At 41.6% G+C, this 20,456-nt stretch overlaps 2 protein-coding genes across 7 annotated transcripts in view; both read left to right on the plus strand.

Annotated features, from left to right (window-relative positions):
* Positions 1 to 20,456, plus strand: part of GNAL (G protein subunit alpha L) — a 147,659-nt gene that overhangs the window by 103,923 nt on the left and 23,280 nt on the right. The window lies entirely within an intron of this gene.
* CHMP1B (charged multivesicular body protein 1B) lies at positions 12,624 to 15,349 on the plus strand. The gene has a single exon (XM_014829084.2). The coding sequence runs from the start codon at positions 12,772 to 12,774 to the stop codon at positions 13,369 to 13,371; it is 600 nt and encodes a 199-aa protein (XP_014684570.1). The 5' UTR covers positions 12,624 to 12,771; the 3' UTR covers positions 13,372 to 15,349.

The raw sequence follows: 20,456 nt of genomic DNA on the forward strand, positions 1-20,456 counted from the left end.
GAGGTGGGACTGAAAGTTTCTAGCTTCTCATCATGGCTTGTTCTTTCTGGTGACCAGGCCCCATCTAGGAGCCCACCCAGAGTGATCTCATTAGAACAAAAGACACTGCTATCACCCAGGAAATTACAAGGGTTTCAGGAGGTCTGTGCCAGTACCCGGGGTCAGAGACTAATATATATGTTTTCTATTATTTCACATTGTGTAAACAGAGTGTTTAAATCTCTCAGGAAAACTGCTCCCTTGAATGGAGAATGCCGGTGGATTCCATGCGTCGTCTCACTGTATCCTCAGACTTCTTACAAAAGAGAGGACTCTGGGACCGCGTGGGGCTCCAAGGCCTTGCCCCGCTAGCATGTCACCCTAGTTCTGATGATGTTTCCCATTCACTGTGTATTGCTAGATTCGTTTTGAAAGCTGTGAAATTTGGGCCCTTTTAACTATATATACTTTTTTAAAAAAACATGTTTTTGATGTCTTCGAGCTGTATTTTTCCACTTATTTCTTAGAAATAGAACCCTTTGTCAAACAGAGGCCTGTGTGGGGCACCAGTAGTGAAGAGCCTGCCCTGGGCAGCAGTGGCAAGGGGCCCAACGCGTCACCCTTGGCCTCTGCCCTGCTCCTTTGTGGCCCCTCAGTTGGCACCAAGAAATACAGGGCTCCACGGAGTCCAGTGTAAAAACCGTGGCCAGTTTCCAAAATTTGTACCCACAGGACCAAATGGAGTTTATATCAAATACCAAATCAAAGTGGTACTTTATTAGAGTGAAATTTATTTTAGATGTTCACATTGATTTACCTATCATAAGATCTCTGTGGCCCTTTGATTAAAACAAAATTGAAATTCAGTGCTCATAGATGACATTTGAGTCTTTCATGAGGTTCAACATCCAGTTTCTTCCTACTGGGGGAGGGGGTGTCTGGCAATATTCTGGTTTATGTAGATGAGTAGTTGCAAATGGTAGCAAAAATGGGTTTTGTTTGTTTGCCTTATAATACAGGAAACATTTTAAGTTAAATTATGCAGAATTGTGGAAAGGAGAACTGTAAGAAATTTTCTTCCAAGTTGAATTTCTAATAGCCTCTAACAACTCCTCACATTCCTTAACATAAATGTGAAGTCTGATGCTTAAATTTTTAAAAGCACAAGTACCATCTGTAAGAGAGTGACTCTGTGACAAGAACTTGGGCCCCACAGGTGAGCCCACGCTTCCCTGGCATGTGAAGAAGCAGGCTGCTGTGTCCTCGGTGCCTCGGGGGACTTGCCCTCACGGTTTGCTCCTGGACAGGTGCTGCGTCACCTGAACAATGGCCAGTGCACTGCTACAACCTGCCTTCCAAACAACCAGACATCTGCAAGAAGGCGAACTAGATGCATAATACCTGGGTAGGAGTTTGAGTTATACAGGTGTACACATTTGTCAAAACTCGGCAAATGGACACTTAAGATTTGTGTTTCAGTGGATCGAAATTTACTTCAAAAGAGAAAACTGTGAACAAATATTGATTTCTAGATAATGATCTACATGCTGAAGTATTAAGGAGGAAGTGTACTGGTGTCTGCAATTTCTTTGAAATGCATCAAAAATAAGATGGATAGATATGTGATTTTTTAAAAGTACAATAAAATAGTAATGGCAGAATCTAGATGGTGGGTATTCAAGCATTCACTATAAAATTATTTTAAATTTGTTGTATGTTTGAAATTTTCATAGTAAAATGTAGGGGGAAGAAAAATATACCTATGTAAAGATGTGCTCAGAAGTCTACAGAAAAATAAGTAACAGCAGCACAAATTAACACATTAATGGGACCCCACAAGTTACAGTATGGCCATAAGACATTTGAGTGTGTGAGGGTTTTTATTACAGTTCTTTTAAGTGTAATTTTTGCTGAATTCTTTGAAACACTTTCAAAGAACCCAGGGAACTCAGATTGAAAACCACTAAGAACCGCTATTAATAAAGTATACAGCTTCAAAATAACTTGAGATGTGTCTCTCATTTGAAGCTGTATCTCTCAGCTTCAAATTGTAGCTGCAAAATAGCTCATCATTATTGAAACTTACCATGTGGGGGCGCTGTTCTATGCACATTATATGGGTAATGTATTAATCCTCACACAACTCAGAGTCTGTCTCCATTTTACAGAGGAGAAAACAAAAGCACCTAAGATTACACAGGACTACACCATGCCAGATTATTTTTTATTTATCCAGGATTTCAAATTTGAAACCTAAAGATAGTGAGAGACTACTGTAGGTTAAAAGTTCAACAAACATTATGTGAGCATCAGTTGTGCACCAGCACTGCCAGGTGCTCCATTATAAAGATGATGAGTCCTGGCCCTAAGCTTATAATTAAGTGGATTGTCATAACAGCACTCGTTTTCCAAATTCTGAAGTCGCTCTCATCAACTTTCCATTTCCATCCAATTCATATCTTGAACATAATTTGCAACTGAAAGCCAGGATAGTTGTTTTTCTATAGAAGTCCTCATTGTTCAAGAAAGTAAAAAGACAAGTCACAAAAGGGGAAAATATTTGTAATTGTGTAACCAATAAGGGACTTATATCCAGAAGAATTCTTACAAGTCAATAATAAAGAGATAAATAATATTATCTTTAATAATAATAATTTTATCAATTTTTAAATGAACAAAAGATCAGAATAGTCATTTTCTCAATAAGATATAAAAATGGCCAATAAACTCACAAAAAGATGCTCAGCATCATTAGCCATTAGGGTTGCAAATCTGAAAACCGTAATGAGACAACACTTCATACCCTCTAGGATGGCTATGATCAACAAGTCAGGTAAAGCAAGTGTTGGGAAGAATGTGGAGAAATTGGAACCTTCATATGCTACTGGTGGGAATGTAAAATGGTGCAGCCACTTTGGAAAACAGTCTGGCAGTTAAACATAGAGTTACCATGTGACCCAGCAATTCCACTCCTAGACATGTACTCAAGAGAACTGAAAACATACATCCACACAAACACTGGAAGACAAATGTTCGGAGCAGCGTTATTCATAATAGCTAAAAAAGTGGAGACAACCCAAATGCCCATCCACTGATGAATGGATAAGCAAAACGTAGTGTATCTATACAATGGAAAATTATTTAACTATAAAAAGGAATGAAGCACTGATACATGCTACAACGTGGATGAATCTTGAAAACATTATGCTAAGTCAAAGAAGCCAGACACAGAAGGCCACGTATTGTATGATTCCGTTTATATGAAATGTTCAGAATAGGTCTGTCTATAGAGACAGAAAGTAGATTAGGGTTGCATAGGGCTGAGGCAGTGGGGGGTTGGATGAGGAGTAACTGCCTAATGGGTACGGGGTTTCTTTTCGGAGTGATGAAATGTTCTCAAAGTGATTATGGAGATGGTTTCACAACTCCAAATATACAAAACTCCATGGAATTGTGCACCTTAAATTGCAATCCCCCTTTTGCAACTCGCGTGTTAGATTTTAACTTGGACATCACAATAAAATTAATTTGGAGACTGCTGATCCTTTGAATCTGCCTAATTTCAGGCCCTTTCTATTTAATTCCAAGTTAAAAAGAGAGACTCCCTTCAAAAGTGGTGAACAATTGCTCAACAAAAGTTAATACTCTTCACCCAATAAAATGAATTCTGTCTCATCCGTGTGCTTGAGTCCGGGTAAGGTGACAGTATAGGTATGCTGCTGAGAGAGAAAAGGGAAGAAAAGAAATAGGAAAGCAAAAATGCTGATTCAAAATATAATTCCCATACTGAAAATATGTTGTAATATCTTTAAAGAATAATATTTATGGAAATTGGAAGGTAATTTTATAAGAAGTTTTTCCAATAGGATTTTTAGTTGTTCTTCTCCGTGCAGTGCCTGACACAGTAACATCTCAGTAAATATTTGTTGAATGAATAACTAAATCTCATCAAGTTTTTAAAACTCTTCATTATGGATAGGTTAGTGAGCTGTTGTTGACTGCTCACATGGAATTGTTTACCACTGTGCCTGGAACCATGCAACCACATAGTAGGTGTTCAAGAAATTTTTGTTAAATGATGGATGTTTATATTATAACTTCTTTTTCTGCTTTCTCTACCATTCATTGTCTACCATTCTCATTAAACAAAATTAATTTTTCTGTAAAGCTTAGATAAAGGCACAATATCTGTTCATAGCAGCGTTATTTGAAATAGCTAGAAAGTGGAAACCAGCCAAATGTCCATCGTATGTTGAGTGGAGAAACAAAATATGGGCTGTCCATTCAATGGAATATTATTCAGCCATAAAAAGGAATGAAGTACTGATAGCTGCTACTACATGGCCTCCTTTAGAGCAAAAGTCTTCACTGTCTCAGAGAAAACTAAATACTATGTAGAATTCCCTCCTCCCAAGAAACAATGAGATTGTGTTCACAATATCTAGAAATGTAAATAAAGCTTTAAAAATAGGATTTAGGGAGTAAGGAAACTGCCCTTTGGTAATTTCATATCAAGGAAAGAATTCTAAAAAGGAAGAAAGAAAAACTTTGCTGAGGATATTGTATGCATTGGTGTTAAAATTAAATATATTTCTTATCCCAAACTCTATTGATCTCATAATAATTAGGATCCATAACGTCAACAAAAAGCTACTTTCAAAATACAAGCTTTATTCTATTATAATATTAACTCAAGGAAATCTAAGAACAAATAGAATTTCTGTTTGATACTAACAGTTTTATTCATATGACAGCAGTTAAGTGCATGCTATGCCATTGCTTTTTATTCTACTTGATATTAACGTGAATCTGGAGTGTTATGCATTATTTCTATGAAGAAAGAATGAAAGATTCCTCATACCAGTTACCTGAGGCAGGAAGTAATTCCTAGGAAAGAAACTGCTTTGCTGTGACTCTCTGCTAAGATATATTCAGTAACTAAATATATCTTCTAAAATTGACAAGATTTAATAGATCGTTTTTCCATAAAAGGAAAATTTTTATCTTCAATCGAGCATGTTTAATAACATCACAGATCTCTTGAAGAATCTCACCACAAGGTGAACACAGCTTGGAAGTTGCATTTCTTATTCTGGTTCTTCCTCTGACACATGGTGTGATCTGAACAAATCCATGTACAGTCATGCATCGCTTAACAAAGGGGATACATTCTGAGAAGTGTGTCGGGCGATTTCGTCATCGTGTGAACATCATAGAGAGTACCTTACAAGCCTAGATGATATAGCCCACTACACACCTAGTTTGCATGGTACTAATCTTTTGGGACCACGGTCGCATATGTGGTCCCTCATTGGCCAAAATGTCGTTATGTGGCGCACAACTGTATTTCGTCTCTGAAAATAGAGCAGCCCATGGGGCACCCCCTCTCAGGAGGCTCTCTGCCTCTAGGAATCCTCAGCGCTCCCCTCTCCACCCTTGGTTCAGCACATGCTTCTCATAGTTAGCCTGCTTACAGTCAGTGTCCTTGTAAGGACCTAGGGGAGATGGTGGGACCTGCTGGGAAATGATGCTGTGACAGACACACAGTGGGGGGCCGCTGCGGAAAGAGGAAACAGCAGAATGCTTCCAGTGAGCAGGAACCATGCTGAATGCAATTTGTGCTTGTCTCCTTATTTTATTTCATGTAAAGGCCATTGAAGTATTTGCAATGTTTCACACATTAGTGTAACTGAAATTCAGCGAGCTTTGAATTCTCTTTTAACTCCTAAACTACTCTAAAAATACATTTTCTTTCTCCTGCAGTATGCTAAGATTTACTATTAAGTATTGTTTTCCAGATGTTTGTTTATTATATTTAGAACATGGTTAATCATGTCCCAAAGCAGCCTAGCGGTTCCTAGGAAAGAAATATCTGCTAGAATGCCTCACTTGTCAAATTTATTGGGAAAGCTTTGCCAGCGCCTCTATGTCCCAACTGTGGAGGACCTTCCAGGAGAAGAAACGCTGGGGGAATACACACCTGTGCTTTATGAACATTATAAATGCATCACGTTTGCGCATTACTTACCTGTCCCCCATAGTGTTCCCCTCAAGCCTTGAACCCAGTAAATATTTTTGGAATACAGGTGTGAGCTGGAAGAGTCTAGCCCAACTCCATCAAACAGTACAACAAGAATGCACATCCGTTATATTTTGGTTCTGATATCTCGTATCTGATGACTTAGTTCAAAACCATTTTAAAGTTAAAAGGTCTTTTAAAAATACGTATCTTTGCCCTCCTTTCATCCTCAAATGTTCACTGTCTCAGAGAAAACTCAATGCTATAATAGTACATTACAGAAGTATGAAAGTGATAAGAAATATTCTCTGTTATAGGACTTTTTACATTCTAAATAGAAGTGTTAAATTATTTCTAGTAGCGCTCATTGAGTTAAGTTATATTTGAGTTCTAATACCATTTTGCTTTCTAACTAAAGATACCGGCTTAAACTAACAAAATCTGTATGTTTTGGCTCAAAAGCTTAAATTGCAGCTCTTTCTTGACCAAAAGAAATTGCCAAGCTTAGCCTTGCATGGGCACTAATGGCCAAAGACTCCTTCCTTTATGTATATAGTGTGGATTAAACAAAAATTGAAAAGACTTTAAATGGTTTTCAGAATATGTGGTTGTTAGAACTAGTACTCTCTATTCCATGACCATGGGTATTTTAAATCAACTGACCTCCTTAAGTTCAATTTAACTGCGACCTTATGCTGCTTAAAAGCTGTGTCTCGTGGCAGATCAAATACAGCATCGATCAAGGATATGAGTGCGTCAGCTGCACACACTTTTTCCCAGGAGCAGCAATAAGAAACACAAATACTGTTTCCCTCCACCACCATCTCCCAGTGCTCAACCAATCAGCCCTGGGGAAGCTCCCAGCTTCTAACGAGCTGTTTCCATTATACACAGAAGATGCTGCAAGAGGAGGACGAGGGAAGGCTTTAACATGCAACAAAACTCATAGGCTAGCGTGCACATTAACTATTTTTAACTCATGGGTTGTAAGCTTAATGCTCAAGTTAAAAACTAACTTATGTGAGAACAGTCAGCTTCCAGACTCCTTCAGAGGGGTCCCACATGCAGCCTGGCTCGACCACTGTACAGTCCTATCCTGTCGTCCCATGTGTGTAGTCATGAAATTGCTTTCCATCCAGAAATGTGTCTACAGGATGACCTATTTCCCATTAGACAACCAGGCAGCCTAGATATTGCAACATGTTTCTATTGCAGGGGAATAAGTTTTTCTTAAAAAGAAGAAAAAAGCATAATAAAGATTTCCAGTGAAGGATGAGAAGAATGATTGGAAAGAGAAATACATCACACGTTTCATAGACATGAAATATTTCAGCCTTTGTTTTCCTTCCCTAGTTCTTTAGTTTCTGCTTATATTTTTCTCTCTCACTGAGGCAGGGACCCCCACCAAAGGAGTAGATTTTCTTTCTACAGAATATTCCGTAAATGCAGGAGTAATATAGAAATAGACACAGTCTACCTTCTCTGTTTTGCTGGATGTACTCTGCATGTTCCATGTGAGACTTGCAAACATCCATCGCAGACTGCTGAGGGAAAAGCCATTTAAATAATACATTTTTTTCTCATAGTAAATTTTACAATGAATCTCTACAGATTGTCTCAGGGATTTTTTTAAATGAAATTATGCAGTGTATACCATTTTGGTCTGTTTCTTTTACTCAAACTAAGTTTTTAAGATTTATTCATGTTTTGAGTTTGGTTGTGTCTAATTATTTTCATTGCTATATAGTAGTCGATTGGAAAAATATACCACAATTTATTTTCTGTTCTCTTGATGGACAGTTGGGTTATTTCCAGGTTTTGGCTATGACAGATAATGATGCTCTGAACGTCTTTTTTGCAACCTGGTACATGTGCTAGCGTTTCGCTAGGGAGGATAAGAAGTGGAACTGGTGCTCGTAGAGGATGCATATTTTAACTTTATTAGATAATGCGATATTTTCCCGAGGAGGTTATATCTACTAACACTCCCACCAATGGTATATGGGAGTCTTCACTGCTTCACATTTTTGCCAAAACACATTGAGACTTTGCTGGAATTAGCTTAATTCAGGGATTTTTTTTAATTTAATGATTTTGAGCAACCTCTCCTGGTGCCAAGGCCTGATGAAGGCATTATCACCTGTTGTTAGATCGCAGGTCTTCCCTTTCCAATTTTATAAATGAGGAAACTGAGGCCCGAGAAGAGAGTGGGCCTAGTCTAGGTCACACAGTAATAACACAGCTTTGCCCATGACGGACCAGAGCCCAGTACCCTGATGCCCGGTCAGGACCACACTGCACGCCCCTCCCTCTGCTTTCATGCTGTTTCCTTTGTTGGGAAAGTCCAAAATCATCCTAAAATAAGACTGAACTGAAAAGAATCTGGAGTTATGCTTTAACATAAACCCAAACAGGAAAATTAATATTTAGAGACTACTTTTCTTTAAAAGAATTACTGCCATTGAATTTTTCAAAATCCAGATAGTTCTTTATTTCAAGGAGGACTGGGAAGGAATATGGGGCTCCTCTTCTGTGAACGACTAGGGCAAGATGGTCATTGCTTTACTCAGGGCCAAGAGAAAGCCTGGACTGTCTTTAGAGGGACAGAAGTATTTAGATTTAATTTTCAGCCTGTCATCAAATTGGTAAGTTATTCAGTGCACAGAAAGAGCAGGAGAATCCCTATGTAACACAAGAGTGGATGTCAAATTAGACCATGAGGACATGGAGAAGACAGGGTTCTCCCAGCAGTATGCACTCCCACACCACAATGAGGACTAATAACCCAGACGTTTACCAGCTCGCACGCAGGGCAATGCAGAAGCCTACTCAGGTGCTACTTGTCTATTTCCTTCTAACTCTTTCTTGTTTTCATTTTTAAAACTTAACATCATGTTAACATAACTTGACAATGACTTTGCAATTTCCCAAGGTTTGAGGAGTCTCAGAATTTTAAATTATAGCTGTGTTCCTAAATATAAAGGTGATGGAGAGAAAACTTGTATATATGTAATATATTCAGTAATGTACGTCATCTATTCCTTGAAATGGTCACCAAGTGGGTATATATCCAATGCCATTTCCTTTGGCTGCATTCATACATTCAACAGAAATTTATTGAGTATCTGTGTGTTCCAGGTGTGAGGTAGCGAATCAAAATGTCACATGGAAAGATCTAAAAGGACAGACTGCTACCGAGCAAAACAGCCTAAATATAGACGTAGATACAAACTGTGGTAAGCGAGGAGGAGCTCGGAAAGAGAATTCCAGGTATAACATTTCAAAACCACTAGAAACCTGCCTATGAGGATCCAGTAATATTTTAACACACCCAATAAAATTATTTTTCATATCTACTTATTTTCTTTTTTTTAGACTGTCTTTAGATTTAGCAAATGATTTATTGTCCAGTGAAATCAAGCCACATGTTCTGCTTAAATATTTCAGTTTAACCATTTGTATTGGTTCAGAGGAAGGAAAAAGAAATAGGCCATATGTGCCATATTATAGCATTTTTTCTTCCTCATTTTATGATAAGAATAATTAACTGGTTTGACTCATGCCCCTTTCTAGAAATGTGTGCACTCTAATCAAAATTTTCTTACAGTCCCTAAAAAGCGTTCTACTTTGGCTATGGGTGTTGTAAGGTAGAGTTCCAGTGATTATAAACTGTATGTTCTTTTTTTATACCATGAATTGAGTCCAGAAGGTTCTCATGTGCAATCAGAATTGTCCTAGGACCAAAGTCTCCTTTGACAATCTTTCATAAACATAATCTCCCCTTTGCTAGATACATGAAAAAGAAAGTATACAAGTCTGACACAGACCCTGAAGGTTTTCACCCTTGATGGAATGCAAAGAATGGAAAAACTCAGAGATGGGGTGTAGACGTAGAGAAGGGAGTCATCCAGGCTTATTCCTAAGCATCTCACTTGAACAACTAGGTGAATGAACGGACGTGCCATTTAGTGGGTAGGGATGAGCAGGTTTGGGGGAGGACTGAGAGTTCAGTCAGTTGGAGGAGTTGCCAAACGGTCTTGCACCTCAAATTCTCCAGAGTCAGGAGACAGTTGGGTATATTGGAGCTCAGAAGAAAACTTGCTCTAGAAATGTAAAAGTGTTAGCTATAGGTCATACTGAGCACAGTGGGGATAGTTGAGGGGTGTCTAGAAGGAAGAAGAAGGCAGGGGCCTGGGAATGCTTCTACCCTGAGCTCAGGGAGGAGGGGCAGCTGCCAAAGGCGAGGTCAGCCTCCTCTTCTGCGTTCCAGTCTACCCTGCTGTCTGAAAATAAGGCTTCTGGAACTCACTCCATTCTCTAGACTGACCAGTCTAGAGACCTGCCATCAGTCAGTGAATGTCAGTCCGTGAATGTAGCTTCAGGGGATGTTAACTTCTTTTAGCAACCTTGCTTTAGTGCAAATTTACCTTGCAGTCAATGCAACTCCTCAGTCTTCTCACAGAGCGGCTGCTACGTCACCTTCTTCCTTTAAGCCAAAGATAATCGGTCTTTTATTCTTGTTAACTTATTGAACTTCCCGTTGTTTTATTACTGGTCCTGGCTATATCCATGGAATCCTCTTTCTAACACTTGGCAGATGTGTGCTCGTGGGCCAGTTGCTCAGCTCTCTGTACTTCAGTTTCCTTATCTGTAAATTGGAGATGTATCTACTTCATAGGTTTCTAGGATGAGATGAGTTAATTCATGTAAAGTGCCCAGAACAACGCCTGGCATGTCACTACTTAATAAATGTTAGTTGTCATTATCCTCATCATCTATCACAGTTTCTCCTGACTATATTCCAAACCCTCTCACCTAAGTAGAGTTTGTCATTGTGCAAACTGTGCAACATGGTCAAAGAACCAGCTTGCAAACACTAAGGAACCCAAAAGAAAGGGAGGGTAGGTTGTGAGGTGAGCAGACAAGAGGGTCTATCCCCTCTATCCCCACTTCAGATTTCTTCCCTATTATTGGCTTTTTATATTCTGTTTTTAGAAACATCTCATTTGAAGAAACAGTTCCACTACTTTAGGGAAAAAAACGTAATGTTGGCTAAGCTGCTAACTAGAGTAATGTCCTAGCCCCTCTCAACGACAATTCAATTCAGCAAAGCCTTATGGGAGTCAGTGCCTACTGTGCGCAGAGCGCTTGCTGGCTTCCATGGGGAGAAAGGAATAAGTCTGTCATCTGCTTCCACGTGGTTCCTAAGATAATAGGTGACAGAGGAGAGGGTCCTGGGAGGCTTCACGGAGAAGGTGGCTTTTGAGGAGAGGCATGCACAATCTGAATAGGCAGAGATGCATGGGATGTAAAGCCAGGAAGCAGGTAAGCAGGCAGCAGTGTGCACAGAGGGAGGAGCATAGAGACCATTCTGCACACACATCAAATGACACAAATTATGGTCAACTTCCATGCTTCAGTCTGGTTTGACTGGCAAGTCGGGGAGGGAAAGAGAGGAGAGGGTGGGGACCTAACATGCCGCATAGCGTTCAGTCGTTATGCCCGTTTTGGAGCAAGAGAGTCATATAATCAGAGCTGTATTCTAGGAAGATGCCTGTGACACCACCACTCCTTTAATCTGTGGGGCAAGACCATTGGCAAGTTACCCCAGGAGGCCCCAAAGGATGGGGAGGCTCTGGATTAAAATGATCTCTAAACAGAGTTAGCTCTCAGTATTCATTTTCAACCCAGCTCATTAGGGCAGGTCGGGCTTTCTTATATTTTGTTATTTCTTATCTGAGGAATCTTTCTAAAAGAAAAAAGCTACAGCACACATTGCTGCCATTTGAAAGCCTACCTTTTAAAGGGTATAAAATACATAGTGACAGTTTTGATGTATCCCAGTGGGTGCGGGTCCCAATACTTCACCATTCTCTGCCTGCATAATTTAAAAATGATAATTTAGCCTGTCAAACTTAATGTGAGTGAAGTTCCTTGGATATTTATAAAACATCAAATAGATAGAATTGTACCAGCAAAAAATGGGTCCTTTTATTACTAAACCATAGAAGGATTTTTGGATGACAGTTGCTGGCAGCTCACCTAAGAGCTGAACTTCTGGCGACGCTATAAATGTGGTGGTCCACGGTTTTGAAGGTATTTTCACCCACTGCAATAAAAGGATGTCACAAGACTCCATCCCAAATTGTAGTCAGATTGAGGCGCAGGTCAATGATACAGCTTTTGTTTTGTTTTATTTTTTAGAGTATTAATGATCCATGGTTTCAGGTTCCCCTGAGAAAGTGCAAGTTAACCGTGCATGTAAAGGCGCCTTTACGTCTGCCGACCTAGGTCACGGTCCGCTGGTTTTTAGCCGTCTGGCCACCCACCTTGAGCCTGCCACGTTGGAGTTCGGGTATTTCTTACGTGTAGCTCTAAACATAGCCCGTCCACTTCAGTAGGTATATTCCTAAGAAGGGTGTGCGGACACTAATTTTCGTGAATTTACTAACGCTTAAATACTTTTAAAACCGGGTGGACCTCGGTGTAGAGAGCGAGCGAGCGCCCTGCTCGGCTGCGCGGCATTCAGCGAGGCGGGTCCAGCTCTGCGCGGTCCGGCCCGAGCCCCGCCCCTCGGGCGTCCCCGGCGACGTCCGGCCCGCGGGCCCCGCCCCTCGGCGCCTGACTTAACGTCATCGTCTGCGCCGCGCAGGTAGAAACAGGAAGTAGCACCAAAACAAAGGAGCGGCGGCCAGGAGCGGACCTCTCTCTTTCTCTTTCCCTTCTGCGCGCCTCTCGGCCCGGGCCGCCGACCCCCAAAGAGCCGTCCGACTATGTCCAACATGGAGAAACACCTGTTCAACCTGAAGTTCGCGGCCAAAGAACTGAGCAGGAGTGCCAAAAAATGCGACAAGGAGGAAAAGGCCGAAAAGGCCAAAATTAAAAAGGCCATTCAGAAGGGCAACATGGAAGTTGCGAGGATTCACGCCGAAAATGCCATTCGCCAGAAGAACCAGGCGGTGAATTTCTTGAGAATGAGTGCGCGGGTTGATGCTGTGGCTGCCAGAGTCCAGACGGCGGTGACGATGGGCAAGGTGACCAAGTCGATGGCCGGTGTGGTTAAGTCGATGGATGCGACGCTGAAGACCATGAATCTGGAGAAGATCTCTGCCTTAATGGACAAATTCGAGCACCAGTTTGAGACGCTGGATGTCCAGACGCAGCAAATGGAAGACACGATGAGCAGCACGACGACGCTGACCACTCCCCAGAACCAAGTGGATATGCTGCTCCAGGAAATGGCAGACGAGGCCGGCCTAGACCTCAACATGGAGCTGCCGCAGGGGCAGACCGGCTCCGTGGCTACGAGCGTGGCTTCAGCCGAGCAGGATGAACTATCCCAGAGACTGGCCCGCCTGCGGGATCAAGTGTGACACAGAACCCACTCTGAGGTTTCCTGGCCGTAGCCACCTTTTGAAATGCTCTCTGTATATTAGAAAGATACTATACACTAGAAACTCTGAACGTGCCAGAATGCTGAAATGCTCTTTACTTAAAATGCTTTTACCCATGGGTTTTCAGTGCTCTCCGGATACATTAGGAAATTCCAGGCTTTCTCCACTCTTAACTGCATTTTAAAGTTTTCTATAGCTTGTAATGATGTCTGTTATTATAGCGGCCTTTTAACAGTAGTAGTTAATTTGGTGTATGTAAATCTTTCTCCAAAATTTCGTCAAAACTCTCGTTCCTGTGTATTCAGTTTTCTGCCCAAATTATCAAAATTGGTTATTTTTTAAAATTTAGTGTAATTGATACTATCTAGAATCGACAGGTGGCACATAAAAATTAAAGAGAGAATGATTGGGTTGATTACAGAGCTGTCAGTGCCTCAATTCAACTTATTTAATGGACTGTGCTGTTTCTGTATCCTTTGTTTTTTGCCGTCAAATCAAGACTACAGTTGACTATTAACCTGTTTTCCTAACTTAACACTAAAATTACCTTAGGACAGTCTTGCATAATACTCTTTTACTATTTATGTTCTATAAATTTTTCCCATTGTAGTTGTCTTATAACTGGAAAAAATGCCACGTAACTTCCATTTATTATAAGAAAAAATTGTTCATTTATCTTTTTACTTACTAAAGAGTTTTTAAAAACACTTAAAAGATTTAACACGACAGTTTCTTCAAATGAACTTCTCTAACACATTTCTAGTCATTTTCCTATTTCAATACTTTAATTAGATTTCTTGTAAAGTATGTTAATTAGCACAGCAGTCATATCACTCACTCTTAACATTGCCAAAGAACTGTTGATTGATTTGAGAAAATCCAGGACTGTGTGTTGTAGGTTTTGTTTTTATTTTAACAAAAATAGAAATGAAATTAGAACCACATTTTAAGTTCTGATTATTTGCATTTATTATTTTGTCTTAAAGCAACAACTCTTTAAAAGGCTTGGAGATATATGGTGGAATGTTTTACCTAGCCATGCAAATGACTTAAACATACACGCAGCCAGCTGGAAGTCTGGGAAAACGGAAAAGATGCAGGATTGGACAGCAGGCTTGGCCCTCTAAAGCTAGAGCCCAGCTGTGCTGCCTTCCATCTTTCTGGAGTGGCAGTGTATATTCTCTGGCTGAAAAGTAAAGCCTGTAGCCATCACTTTCTCATAGCCTGAAAACATGGAGAACAGGGACTTGCTTTTGTCTTGGCAGTTATATTAGTATAAGTTAAATATTTAAGGATATTTTAAATTCCCCCTTTCCTTCACTGGAAGATTTCTCCATAAGAGAATTCCGGTGTTTCAGAAAATAATTATAGGGACTCTTCTAAGCCCTTTGAAAGATTGATAACCAAGTCTTCACTATTATGTTTTCCAGTGTGAATGAGTGTGTTTAAAATAAATAAAAGTGAACAAGTGTATGCAGATGAGGACTGATCCTCATATTTAAGTGTCTTTACATCTGACTGGATGTTGTTCTGAAGTCTTCTCTAAGGGACACTGTCAGTTCTCTGCCCTGCATCTTTGTAGAACTCGCCCCTCTCATCTGCATGGCTGTACAGAGGCAGCTGTGTGTGAGTGCAGCATGATTTGTAACCCCTCTTTAGACTGGAAAAAATAATTGCAACTTAAAAAATAGCTTAGTGTTGAATCCTTTGGTAAATTGAAGATCCTTTTATAGTGCAAATATTCCCAACAAAATAATATATTTTGTGAGATTAAACAATGCTTGAACTTTCTTAAAATATGTTGATTTCAAACAATATGAATGTACATTTTTATGAACCATAAAATATTATTTTCAAAAGCATACCAGGCCCATGAATTATTTCCTCATTTTTGCAGTTGATGAAATGCTGAAATGTAAACCACAGAAGTTTGTCAAATAAATCATTTTAAACTGCATGTCACTGCCTATGAGTGTGCATCCTGTTTAAAAAGCTATTTAAGCAAAAGAATTCAGAGGTAGACTTGGTTCAGAAGGCATGATATTTTCCCAAACTCACCCTTAACCACCTGAATTTCGGTTTGGTTAGCGTGGAATTTTCATATATGTTTCTAGAAGCCCTAACTATTACTTCTTTACTGTAATAGTTTCTTCATGGCAACAAGATTCTTCCTCACATTGAAGCTTCCCTGGGCTAAAGATAGATATAATTTACAAAAGGATCCAATTCAAATATACCAAGGAAATAGTTAATTTTCATGCAACTACCAGTACAACTTTTACTCTTATTTCTCGTTTTTGTTTTTCTGCCTTCAAATATACCATTTCTAACAGATTTAGAATAAACTTTTAGTTTATTTTAAGGATTGTTATTTTATTTCAGATCAGATGATAAGTGCACTATTGGAGAACTTTCTAACAACCTGTTTGTTCCTGAAGGATTGTTAACGCACGTGTGTGCCTTTTAGACAAAGGTATGCTATAGGCTTGGACCCCACGTGCCTGCCCTGCTGTCTTTGATGTAGGAAAGAGCCACCTAAAATAAACAGCAGTCTGATAACCTTATTAGCTGAACATAGTCTTAGAGTCAGCCAGACAGTCTCACATTGTAAAGCAGCAGTGAGGGACCTTGTGTTCCAGATTCCTCTGCAATACGCACAGCACCCTTTTGGAGGCGTCTGTAGCTGAAATCCAAAGCTCAAGACCTTTGGTACTAAGGGCAAAAAAGCTACAAGTCAGTGGACATTAAACAGATTGGTGAGCAGGCCGTCGTAATTTTTTTTTTCTTTTAATCAACTGACTGGAATTAGGAAAATGTCTGTCTAGTTTGCCTAGATTCGTTTTCCTACCACTAGGTGGTAAGTTCCGTATGAAGCAGGACCAGACAAGGTCCGTCTCGGTCACAGTTACTGGGCCTGGGGTGGTGCCCAGCTCAGCTGGCTCCTGGTAGTGTGTCGGCATGAATGCACACCTCCCTTGGGTGCTGTCACTCGTGATCGTCCCGAGAGCTCTCTAATGACAATGGACACGGTGGGTAAAGTGGATGCAGTGAGCCCTGGGCCGGAGACCCATTGTGTATCCTCAGAAGCACTGTAACTTTTCCTTCATAGCATTTCTCCAAAGTGAAACGTTTGCTCCTGCTCCCTCTCTCCTGAAGAGTGTCAGGACAAACAATTCAGCAGTGTTTATTCAGAATGGCTGAATAAGAGATTTAGACTAAGTATATTGGGTGCTGGCTCTCTGGGGCTTCTTTCTAGAAATAAAAGACACGCTTCTACCTTAAACAGTGCTCAGTACAGTGAGGTAGACACATAAAGAGAAAAATGGACATGAGTGTATACAGATGTAAAAAGGTCATCAAGATGAACACTTAGGATTAGTGCACTTTACACACTTTGTGTATTTTATACCCCAACTTTCAAAAAGGGTAAATCTCAATATAAAGCAGTGTACAATCAAATCATGTTGTACAATGATTTCTACATGTTGTACAAAGCAGTTGACAATCAAATCATGAAACAGTAAGTCTACGTGGGGAACAGGATTTCAGTGTCCGTGGTGCTTAGAATTGGCTTCTTGGAAGAGGTGGGGTTTTTAATCTGGGGCTTCAAAGAAAAAAAGGTGGGAATTACACAAAGGTCTGAGAGGCCAAACGCTACATGGGGATTTGACTGGAATGGAGGGTTTACCATCAAAAAGAGTGATGAAGAGATCGGACAAATTGTAAAGGGCTTGGAGGCCAGATTAGAAGTGTGAACTTTACCCTAAAGACAGGAGCAGGAGCGTGAGCCATCAGAAATGCTATTGTCCAGGTGAAGAGAGATCAGAGCCTGGAGTGTGGTGGCAGTAAAAACGGAGAGGCCAGGCACAGTGCATCGCACACTTTGATGTGCACGTGGGTCACGGTTTCACCAGGGGATATGGTTCAGCTGTACATCCTGATTCCTGAGATCTGCAGATGCTGCCTCTGCTGCTCTGAGGACCACCTCTCAAGTAGCAAGGATCACGACCCTGCTGCACCCGGCACTGCCTGGGGCTTTGTTACTATATAGGTAATAGTTTTCTCCATAGCATTATTGTATCATGTAAATACGCATCATGAGTAAATTTTAATAACACACTGAGAAGAGTTCTTGACAGAGTTCCACCTTGCTACATTTTACACAAAAGAAATAATTTTAATGACCTTTTAATTAAATTTAGTTGGTGCATTTTCTCAGACCCAGCTGTTTAAAGGCACTTAACCGAAGAGTTTTCATCATTTCATGATCCCTTGTCCCTGTTCATGATCAACTCAGTAACTTTTGACTTATTTTAGTGGGGTTGCAGACAGCAGATGAGAGAGAAATCAGGAATCGCCATTTTGTGCCAATATCAAACAGAAGGGGGAGTCTAAATGATGAGAATAAAAATGCTTCTGCAAACAGAATATCCTCAGCTGTAGCAGGAAAGAATGAAAAAAAAATAGTAAATTGCTTTTTAACTACTCTTTTATAGTGTCCATAATGAGGGTATTTTTCATAATTGTCATTTGGTATTGTCTTGCAACTCTGTGTCTAGTGTGAATGAATGGTCTACAAGGGAAATTCTTTAATCTGGTTAATTTTTTGGCTTAACAGACAGTGCATATTTAAGAAGACAGTGTTACTAACCCTTTAAAATGTAGTCACGTGAAATTCTGTGTATGATTGGGAAGACTCTTAAAAGTCATCTCTAGATATCTTAGGAGCCCCAATTTGAAGTACTTCTACAACATGGTAGGAAATATGCTGACTGAACCAAAGATTAAGGCAAAAGGCTGACAGAAATCTACTGCTATAGATTTTTACATTATTCCTTTATTCCTTAGAGAGTCTTTCAAAGAACTGGGGGACACATTTACATCCAGAGGGGAATTTTCCCATTTTATTTTCATGGCACACGCATGAAATCCAAGAACTCAGAATACCATTCAGCATCAGTAACAATCCAAAAAGAGTGCCAAAAGAAGATACTTTTGGAAATGTTCCTTGATACCTCTCAGTTCTCAGTTAGATGGTTAAGTATCAGAGCTGGAAGGAACTTTGAATACCCATCCTGGAGATTAGGGATGGAAAAGAACTTGACATCTTCGCCTTTGTCATTGGCATCTCAGAACCACTTATTTTACAATAAGTGTTCAGGAAGGTACTCCCACTGCATCCTTCAGAAGGCAGTCTTTAATCACACCTATCACACACTTCTGATGTATTTTTTTAACCACATTTCATTGTTTCTACTTATACTTGTAATTACCATCTGAATAAATTCGCCCACCTCCCTCCACCCCATCTGCATCCTGTTTGAAATTCATTGCTTCCTAAACCCTCACTTAGCCAAAGGCTTCATATTTAGTTTAACTTTCAGTTCCTTCCAGCCCTTTCAGTCAGAAGTGATTGGGTTCGGTATCACATGTGCAGTATTCTATGTCCCCTGCCAAGACGACAGAGCATTTCTGAATCAAATTATTGTAGCCTACCCGGTGCGGGGAAAAGGGAGGAGCAGCTCACCTCCCCACGGAGACCTGCCTGGTTGTCGGGGCTCCAGTCCAGCGCTCCCTTTCCAGGAGCAGAAACCTCCCTCACTTCATCCCCGTCTTTTTGCTCCTTTCCTGCTAGATGGTCAGGACTCAGTGTGTGCTTCTGAGGCACTCTCCACTCCACTGAATTCAAGGCCAGCAGGGACTAAGCCAAACTACACTGTGGTTTTCGAACCAGGCCTCAGGCCAGGGCAGGGCCCTCCCCTCCCTGGAGCCTCGGGACCCTGGGGCCTCCCGTGATTCTCCAGCTCCCAGGCAGCCCCTCCAGGAGGCACTTCCAGGGTTGTTTGCATTCTGTCCTAACTCTTCCTCCTCAGGTACCAGCTCTGTGCCCTGGGCCAATTCACCCACCTTCTGGTACACCGCAGCACCTACCAGGGCTCGTAGTGCCCAGAGAGGCTGCAGGCAGGTAGGAGTCCCTTTGGCTGCTCAGTGGCCTTGCCACCTGGCCATAGCCCTGCAGTCCTTCTCCAGGAGCAGTTTACTTTCTTTGACAACTCCCAGGGCAGGCAGTGCAGTCACAGACACCACCCTCCACAGCTGCCTTCCCCTTGGGTGAGATGGCCCTGTCCTCCAGCTGAAACAACCTCATTCCTGATGCTGCCCCACCACTTCCTGTCTCTGAAAGGACATCCCTAACACCAGCAGCTCCGCTCTTGCCCCTTCCTACATTCTGCTTGTGGCTTCCCTGCTGTGGAGGTGCCCCTTGTTGTAGCTCTGAGGTAGGTCTTGGTTCTGGAGCAGCTGGGCCTTGTGCTAAATCAAGGGCATGTGGATGGAGGGCTGCCAAATTGTCACCCCAGCACCAGGCCACCATCTCGGGCCACCTGGGGCTATCTTTAGCTTTCTGGTAGGAAAGAGTTAAGATGGCCAAGGGAATTAAGTAGCCTTCCTGTGTCTTGGCCTCCCTCCTGCCTGAGCAGAATGCCACTCAAGGGCCAGCAGTGCAGGCTGGTGATGTGTGGAGATGGGGGGGGCGGTGAGGGGGTGACACCTCCTCTGTGCTGTGCCCAATGCCCACAAGCACACGGGCTTAAAGGAAGGCTGGATCATTGCTCACTTCAGCTGCCCAGTGATGGAACCCAAACCATCCAGGGGTGGACAGGCAGGGGGTCGGCTGCTGTCCCTCTAGGTCACATTCACCCTCCCCAGTCCCAGAACCTCACCCTGGCCACACGGACACCCAAGGCCTGGAGAGCTTGGGCCATTGAGACCCTCCCTCTCCTCACATGCCCTCCTTCCATTCGGAAGCCCCTGTGCCCCTCTCCCTCCGGAAATGGTCCTTCCTCACTAGTTTACCAGCCCCTCTCTTCCTGTGTCTTGACAATCAAGTGTGGCAGCCGCTGTGACCCAGCCTCTCGGGCGCGCTCCTCACCTGCCCAGGCTGTGGGCGAGGAGGGGGCGGACGCGTGTTCATCCGGCAGATGTTCAGGGCCCACCAGCGCTGGGTCCGGGATACCTGGGCCGACAGGACAAAGCCCTGCCCTGTCGGTCTTCCATTTTGGAGG

This window comes from Equus asinus, chromosome 7, assembly GCF_041296235.1.
Source record: "Equus asinus isolate D_3611 breed Donkey chromosome 7, EquAss-T2T_v2, whole genome shotgun sequence".
NCBI lineage: Eukaryota > Metazoa > Chordata > Mammalia > Perissodactyla > Equidae > Equus > Equus asinus.

What these genes read in the sequence shown, in the direction of transcription:
- CHMP1B (XM_014829084.2), top strand. Translation starts at nt 12,772, where the DNA reads ATGTCCAACATGGAGAAACACCTGTTCAACCTGAAGTTCGCGGCCAAA.